Here is an 8,536-nt window from a genome sequence, read left to right on the forward strand (position 1 = left end):
GGCACCGCATAGGAGGCCGAGCGTGCCTGGGGATGCAATGGGACTAACAAGGGGGCCAGGGGTACTGACAGATCATTTCCAAGGTTGGTTTTTTTTGCTCCTGGAATGGCCAAGACCCCAGGGCTGGCTTTTACCTGGGATACTCTTGTAAGCCTCCTGTAAAAAGCAACTAATTCAGGACTAATAATTCTTTCAGTAGCTGTGTGCTCAGTGAAATGCTTCTGCAACCAATGTGAGACTAAAGTACAGCAGAGCCGTCAAATTAGGCATAGATCTACTTGCAAGCTCCATCATCATTTGTAACTTGCTATGGCTGGCTGAGCCAAGATCCAGGGTGAAAGTGACGTGCCGTGTACTTATCTTGGGACAGCTCGCACCAGGTATGGGTGTGGGGAGTTTGTGAAGGAAAAGTGGCCATCTGTCCGTGGCCTGGGCTGGTCCTCAGGTAGGACAAAGGTGAATTTCTGCAGCAGACTGGTAAAGAAAAGAAAGAGCTCCATCCTGGCCAGCTGTTCCCCCAGGCAGACGCGACGACCTGCAAGAGAGAGAGCAGGAAATGCCTGTGAAAGAAGACATTAAGCCAGGAGGGAATCACTGTGGGAGGGAGGAACAGATCTTCCCTCCTGCTGTGCCTCTGGCTTGCAGGTGAATCCTCCCCTCAAACCTACCTGCTGAGAAAGGCAGGAAGGCCTCTCGTTTCACAAACTGCCCCTTTGCATCCAGGAAGTGTTCAGGGTAAAACTCATGTGGCTTCTCCCAGAATGACTCATCCTTCAGCACAGAAGACAGGTTGGTGATGATTGTCGTCCCCTGCGCAAGGAGAAACAACTTCTGTGAGAACAGCAGCATTAGCTTGGCACAGCAGGTCTCAGTGCTGCTCCCTCTTTAGTCTGTGTCCCCCAACAAATAGCAACCATTGTTCGGTGCTTCAGAATAAGGCCCTGGTCTCCTCTTGTGTATCTTATTTAAAAGAGAGATAAAGCAGAGTACTTTTCCAATGGCATATGGTGCCTGCCCTGTGCTCTGAAGCATCTGAACTTTTGCAGCTTCTGTCCTTACAAAGGCCATTGCACGCAAATGGCAATTTCATGGTTACACAGCGGAAACAGCCTCTGCTTCTCAGATCCTCCTGGACTTCTTTTCTAGCTGGAGAGAAAAAGCTGACTGACAGACTTCAAAGCCCAAGTTGGGTTCCCACACAACCAGCACTAACCTGGAGCACAAACATAACTGTCTGCCCAGATTTAGCATTTCAGAATGTCCTACTTTGGTGATCACCAGTGACTGTAATTTTGGGGCTGGAAGAGTTCTATGGGGCCACCCACATCCCACATCTGACATCTGCACAGGGAGAGGCTGCTGCTTCACCACTCTGGTCATGCTCACCTTGGGAATAAAGAAGCCTTGCAGCTCGGTGTCCCGGTATGTCATGTGAAGTACTCCCGTTGGAACGATATCCCCGCAGCGCTGCACCTCATGGATCACAGCATTGGTGTAGGGCATGCTCGCCTGGTCCTTTATGCTGGGTTCTGTCTCTCTGCCAATCACGTTATCAATCTCTGCTTGGACCTTACCTGAAAGCAGCACAGCCAAGGGATTAGAGCACTCATAGGGAATCAGAAGGGGCTGGTACATACCGCAGGAAGACTGGTAGCGTGAGATTGTAGACAGTGGGAGAGAGCAGGACAATTAGAGAAAGGAACAGAAACTAGAGGGGAATGCATCACCTGTATAACTATTCTTTCTGCATGGTGTCTTTAATCAAGGTCTTTTCTCTATGCAGCTGAAAGGATACTTACCTGGGCATACAAGCATTGGAGAACTAAACCAGATTAGCATCTATTCCAAACACTGGGAAGAGGGTGCTCTGGCCACTTGTAAATGAAGGCGAGTGTGAACTTGGCCTTGCAACTGGAGTCGTTTTATCAAGGCTTCCCTCTTCTTGCCACAGGTCCCTGCCAGAACAGCCATGTTTGGGAAGTGCTTCGCCTAGTTTCCACTTGATCAGCAATCACCAGAGCTATTCTGGATTGCAAAACCCCCAAACCATGGAGAAAGGATGTTGAGTCTCCTTGCAGAAAAACGAGGATTGGAGAGAAGACACCACACTTCTGCCTTTCTCTGACTTACTCTGTATTTCTGGATGGAGAACCATGTACAGAATTGCCCACCGGAGAGTGGTAGCAGTGGTCTCAGTACCCGCTCCAAACAAGTCTGCAGTCACCAAACGAAGGTTGTTATAGGTGAAACCTCTCTCTTCAGCCTCCTTACCCTGTGGACAGCAAACAAGTGGTGAGTTGAGCAGAGGTACTTGCTGGGCAAGAAGACAAGTACCAGACAAGTACCAGACAAGTACTGAGAAGCACTAGATCCATTTTTACTGGCCAAGAGCTTCACTGGGAGCATAGAGCACAACACAGGCGATGGTCTGTGTGTGGCTGATGAATTTTGGTGGCCCCATTTCCTCCTGTATCTGGAGGCAATCACTCATATCCTGAGGGACAGACTCAACACCTGCCTCCAAGAGAGAGGTGTGCACCCCATGCTCTCAGGTCAGGCAGACAGCAGGGCCCTGCTACTTGCCGTAACATCCTGCCCTAGTGGAGGTAGAACACAGTTATTCAAGTCAGATCAGATCATGAAACCCACACAGCAAAGAGGAGGCTGCAGTGATGTGGCAAATGCAAAGTTAATAGTATTTGGAGGAGGCCTTCTGTAGCTGTGCATTACAGATTCTGGCTGCCTCTGCCCTGCTCTCTTCTTACAATTAAAAAAAGAGAAAGAACAGAGTATTATTGCTGCCTATTAAGTCTGCAACACCCATTTTGGGAAAACTGGTCTCTCATCCAAATGCTAATTGAGCTCAGATTTGTTAGTGTACGAGATATGACAAGCTCTCTGCATGAGTTCCTCTGCTTGTCTTTTTTAATCCTCTTTATACTTTCCTTTCCTAGGGACTAGCTTCTGTGAAGTTATTCTGTGTATTTTGGTGCTGTTGTAATATGGATGGCAATTAATAAGGCATTTAAGGCTCAACCATTACCCCAAGAAAAGATCTCTGTTGAGGGAGCCATGGGGCTCACCTGATCAGAGTTAACACAGTAAGAGGGATTCATCAGACTGGTTTATCAAGGGACCTTAGTGAGCAGAAGAGAGATGTGACAAGAGGTAACATGGCCAGGCTCACATCCACCCCCAAATAGCAGTACACTGCTCCGTGCAGAGTAACAGCGGCGGTGATGTTGCTCTGCCCCTGCGAGCTGCACAGGACCAACACATGGAGGGTTCATTATAGGCAGAAGCAGCCTGAGGACTTGGGGTTAATGCCTTTCTTCTCAAGATACAATATGGAATGAAAAACTAGGACATTATTTTGTAAGAGTGCCATTTGCCACTTTGAACATTGAAGTGCAACAGCTCCTAACACATATCATACAGCTTTATGGGGAAAGTCAGCTTCTATCAATAAGCTTAAACAAGCAGAGGAATTGCTCCTGAGGTTCTGCTGATGTCACCTTACCTTCTTCATTTCCTTTACAAAGGCATCAGTGAAATCTCGGGTGTAAGCAGGGTTCCAGGTCTTCATGTGCCTTTCTATGAGCACATCTATGAACTCCATGAACGACTTTTGCCCTGGAAAGACTTTGTCTGCCAATCCGGGGATGTGCAAAAAAATGGGCACTGAGTTAAGAAACTGGGGTGTCAGGAACAGAGACAGAGAGAGAAAACATGTTATGCAGAAAGAAAAACACCAAAACCACAGTGCTGTCAAGCAAGAGAAGGCAGCTTCTCACAGCACAGTTTATGCTCTTGGTTTACCTGAGTCAGGAGTCCGGTTTCTTCCTGCAAGAATTGGTCAAACAGATGTAACAGCTTCTTGAACGTCTCGTCACCGTAGTTGAAACGCTCTCCATAGACAGTGGTGCAGATCACGTTGCAGACTGCATTATTTACAAGGAAACGTAAATCGAAAGGACGACCTAAAAATGGAAATGGAGACCAAGCAATGAAACTAAACAATACCAAGCTGCTGGACCTCAGCTGTCAGCAACGAGAATACACGGATGCCTACTCGATGCCTTCAAGAGAAAACACCCACGAACCCCCAGGTGAAGATCTTCTCATCTGCTGCTACTATTTGGTTGATCCTTGTTTAAAGGAGAAAACTCCCAAGAAGAGCTGAGTTGCAGGACTGTTCCGTGACTTGACAGACAAGGCTTTGCTTTGTGTCTAGATGACAGGCAATGTGCTGGGAAGACTCTCAGTAGCACTTCTCTTGCATGTGATAATACCAGAATGTTCCACTAAACTTCACAGAAGTAACAGTTACCCAGCTCTGGGAATAACTCTGTTTTTACCTCTTTATTTCCCATTTGTTTCCCACTTCAAATGGATCAAAGGTTACAGTACCCCCACTGGGAAAAGTGACTTCAAGGTAGAGCAGCGTCACTAATGTACATAGGCTAGACCAGAAACACTGCACTTCCTTAGGAAGAGAGCATTGCATGCAAAGGAGAGCGGCTGTAGCATTACTTTCCTCTCTGCACCACTGTATTGCCTTTTTCTGTGTTTTCCCCATCCTTCTGGATGTGACAAACCTTCTTCAGAGTTAACTGCAGAGCACAGAAATCTCGCTTCCTCCACCACTCGCTTCTCCAAGGATTCCTTTCCCATCCCAAAGTTCCTCAAGGTAGAGAGCGTGAATTTCCTTAACTCCTTCCAGATGTGCCCGTATCTTGCCATAACAATCCCTGCAATTGTGGATGAGCAAGAAAAGTCAGGAGCTCTGCCCCATACATCAGGCCAAGGTCACTAGAGAATGGCAAATGTGAGTTTGGAGGTAGGAGTCTGTGTGGCTAGATGACAGAGCCTGGTCTTGTACTCCTTGTTCACATAGCCATTCTAAAACCAGATTGCTCCACCTTCTGATGCTGCTAAGGAGGAAGGAACCCCTCCCCCAAACCATTCAATATTGCAGCCTCTACATTGCTTGTGTAGACTGGGTAGCAGCTCGTGCCACTGCACAAGGCCTGAGAGAGGGACATGTGGGCTGGATGCTGGAGAATATTCTGTCTGGGAAGAGTTACCTTATTTATGCGTTTGCCACAACAACGCCTCACACGCAGTGTGTGAGCAGAAGCACGTAAGCACTAACCACTGGGCTTTGGGAGCTCCCAGCTCTGGTGCTGGCAGGAAAGCTGTACCACTGATAGTGTCCTAACACTGCCAAAGAAAGAGCTGTGTGCTACCATTTCCCCACCACCTACCCAGGCCCCCTTGTGCTAGTGCCTACAGGGAATGGCCATTGTCAAGGGACTTACCCTGAGAATTTTTTCCATAGCCCATATGTTCATAGACTGGAACGTACGGCCGGTCAGCGTAGTCCTCTGCTCTGGTGACCAGGGCTTCCTTCACTGCTTTGTATCCGTTCAGTACTACCACATTGTTCCAGAAGTTCTGGAGACTGAAGACGTTTCCAAACTTCTGCTGAAGCTGGCAAGATAAAAAAATCACATCCCTGAAAATGAGCTGAACAGAATGTCAAAAATATCACCACATCCTTCCTTTACTATTTGGTGATCTTTGAGATGCTTTTATTAGGGGATCTTCGGCTGTTGCACTGTGGGAGTGCAGGTCAGAGCAGTGCCAAAAGCAGCTGAGGCAGGGATTAATGGTCTGTGCGGGGAGAGATTTAAAATACGCCTATCCCAGGCAAACCACTGCCATGACTGTTGTGCAAGCACTTGGGATTCTGTCTGACCACACGGGGTCAAAGACCTTTTTGTGGATTTTTCAAAGGCTGCATGTGGGACAACATTTATTTCCTAATGCTTGTTTTTATTTTGATCTGAAAGACTAAGTTTTGAGTTAGTCTGCTTCTGCTAGAAGGAAATACAGCTGATCAGGTGATGTGTCATGGGGTTTTTTACATAGGCATTCATTCCTGAAGATCTACCCACAGCTTAGCTCCTGGAAACACGATTGGAAGAGGTGATTGCACACTGGATTTTCAGGTCAGCTCCCTAAAAGGACTGTGCACATCTAGTAAGGCTGGTAACTGGCACACACCCTACATCTGCTCAGAGTCGTAATGCTGACAGATAAGCCTGTCAGCTATTCTCTCACTGTGGCAGCTCACCCTAGAGCTGAGTCTCCTCCCAGGCAGCCAAGCCCTTTGAGTGGAAGTGCCCTCCCAGGAAGGCAGGTCAAAGCTCTCCTGCTACTCAGTAACACTGAATAAAGCCCTCGGCACCTTGTTGTTGGAAGCCAGTGCAATAGTAGCAATGTCTTGCAGACTCTGCGCTGTTTTCCTTCCACTTTTTTTCCTGTCTTTTCTTGCGGGGGGTGGGGGGGAGTGGTGGTGAGGGTTTTCTTTGTTTTTTAATATAAAGGTGTTTTCCTTTGTGCACTGTAGCAATAGGAGGAACCAAAGTACTTAAGACAGCATTTGCAGTGGGGTTGGAAAGGGAATTAGCACTTAAATGGCACTAGAAATACATCATTAAAAGTGATTACCAGTCAAGACTGTGGTTAGCGTGACTCTGACGTGATGTGATTTGAAATGGTAATGTTTTGGACGATGTGCAAGCAAATGATACAAATGCTATATTTAGTTTCTCCATTTGGCAGATTTTGGACAGACAGCTGAACAGTGCCATCCTAGAGAAAAGGCCCCTTAGAGTTTGCAGACTGAAGCACTAACCCCCATGGTTTATCTGCTGCAAGCTGTGCTGTGCTTTTTCCTTTGAGAAAAGCTAAGCCTTGACTTTGAAAAGGAATGCTACATTTTGGGCCTTGCTGCTGAGACAAATCCCACAAGCTGATTTCTAACTGAAACGTGCCAGTAGGCGTGCTTAAGTAGCTGTCAGGGCAGCCTACCATTCCTGCAGCCACAGGCCCAGCAAACAGGTATTTGCTCACCCTCCCTTGTTTGCACTTCTCCTTGTTCCCTTTCCCCCACACCTGCCCATGGGTTAAGCTGCTGGCCAGCTCTGCAGCAGAGGGAGCACCATCTATCACTGGGGGCACAACAGCACCCCCACTGAGCTCAGGCAGGGATCTGGGGATGGGTGCTGCCACGCGCCTCTGATTGTCTTTGTACCTGCTTGGGCTATGTCGGTGCCTTGGGCAGCGACTTGCTTCATCCTGAGCTCTGGGCAGGACTCGTGGGCTTTGTGCAGGGGCAGCTGGTGCCTGGGCATGCCCATGACCCCATACCCATGACCTGTGGCCCGTGACTCCACCATGAGCCCAGCACGTACCTGGCGGAAGGAGTGAGGAGTGTTCTTGAAGTCGACGTGCAGTATGGTCCCGATGAATGGCAGCGACACTGGCCCCGGCGGGTACAGGCGCGACGTCCTCCTGCGCTTCATCAAGTCCAGCAGGAAAGTAAAGACTGTGAGAAAAATTGCCAGCACAGAGATGTTGCTCCAGCAGAATGCCAGCTGGGAGCCCAGCCACAGGAGCAATGCCATTTCTTAGCCTGTCTACTCCTTGGTCTTCCTCTTTTGACCCAGGACTGTTTCTGCTTCCTTTTGTCTCGTTTAGTCTCTCTCTCTCTCCCTTCCCCAGGCAGCTGCTCTCTTCTTGCTTTGTCCCGTTCCCCACCCTCTTTTGCTGTCCCTCTGCCTTGGAGACCTTCAAATGTGTGACTTGGCTCCAGCCCCAAGCTCCTCCTCTGCTCAGCTCAGCATTGGGCCATCCCTGTTCAGAGCTCAGAGGTCTCTGTCCCAGCACAGTGGGGCAGGGCTGGGTGAGATCCACATGTTTGGATGCCCTCCCATAGCCGAGGTGGAATTGCAATTAACAACAAGCAATCTCCTCTTGCTGCATCCTCACTGCTCAATTCTGAGATTTTTCTGTCTCCCCTTCTTGCTTGGCCCGACAAGTCAAGGGAGAAGCAGCTCCTGAACATGTGTTCTCCAGGTTTCTGTTTGCAGGGCTGATGATTTGTTCCATTGGCCCTTGAGAAAGCTCAGGTTAGGTCAAGGTTTTCCTGACAGAAAGCACTTGTCACAGAAATTAGGCTAAAACGGTGACCTGAAACTCTAGAAATCATTTCTGTTTCTGGGAGTAACAATCAATCTGACTCCAAACGTCAGTCAGCATGACAACCTTGATTTCTGTTGACTATAGCTCAGCTACAGGGGAGAAAGCACATGTGTTGCAAGGGGCTTCAAATTTCCAGCCTGGGGCAGCTTGAGGAATGCAGACACAATTATGGAGAGAGTAAAAATATTTCCTAAGGCAGCACAGCTGTGTGCTCCTGGCCTCCCTGCCATCCGAGATCAACAAAGCTCGCTCTTACGACAGTTAGTTCTAGCTAAAGAGGAGCAGTAAACCCATCACAGTTTGATCTGTGATCTCAGTGTGATCAGAGAAAAGCTCCTGATGGAGCAATTGCCTCATCAGTGATGGAGAGCTCAGGCTGCAAAGTGAGGCACCTGCAAAGACTGGGCATGCAGCCAGGGTCTCAAAATGCCCCTTGCCCAAAAGTCACCTGAACACTCGTCATCTGTATGAATGCAAAGGTCTC

General features: G+C 48.4%; 1 protein-coding gene across 1 annotated transcript; it reads right to left on the reverse strand.

Annotated features, from left to right (window-relative positions):
* LOC104554977 (cytochrome P450 2D17) lies at window positions 1-7,571 on the reverse strand. Its single transcript, XM_062001260.1, has 9 exons — window positions 7,263-7,571; window positions 5,322-5,493; window positions 4,599-4,751; window positions 3,820-3,980; window positions 3,521-3,694; window positions 2,131-2,272; window positions 1,387-1,574; window positions 669-810; window positions 1-535 (listed from the first exon to the last, which is right to left on the reverse strand). The coding sequence occupies exons 1-9, from the start codon at window positions 7,473-7,475 to the stop codon at window positions 357-359; spliced, it is 1,524 nt and encodes a 507-aa protein (XP_061857244.1). The 5' UTR covers window positions 7,476-7,571; the 3' UTR covers window positions 1-356.
* Between the last annotated feature and the right edge of the window lie 965 nt (window positions 7,572-8,536).

The sequence above is a fragment of the Colius striatus genome, chromosome 1 (assembly GCF_028858725.1).
Source record: "Colius striatus isolate bColStr4 chromosome 1, bColStr4.1.hap1, whole genome shotgun sequence".
Lineage (NCBI taxonomy): Eukaryota > Metazoa > Chordata > Aves > Coliiformes > Coliidae > Colius > Colius striatus.

Bases quoted from the DNA above. Each gene is read 5' to 3' on its own strand.
- LOC104554977 (XM_062001260.1), bottom strand. From the start codon at position 7,475: ATGGCATTGCTCCTGTGGCTGGGCTCCCAGCTGGCATTCTGCTGGAGC. The intron at 3,981-4,598 runs GTTTGTCACATC...TTCCATTTTTAG, and splicing joins TGCAGTTAACTCTGAAGAAG to GTCGTCCTTTCGATTTACGT. The intron at 2,273-3,520 runs GTAAGGTGACAT...TGCTGTCCACAG, and splicing joins TTGTAAAGGAAATGAAGAAG to GGTAAGGAGGCTGAAGAGAG.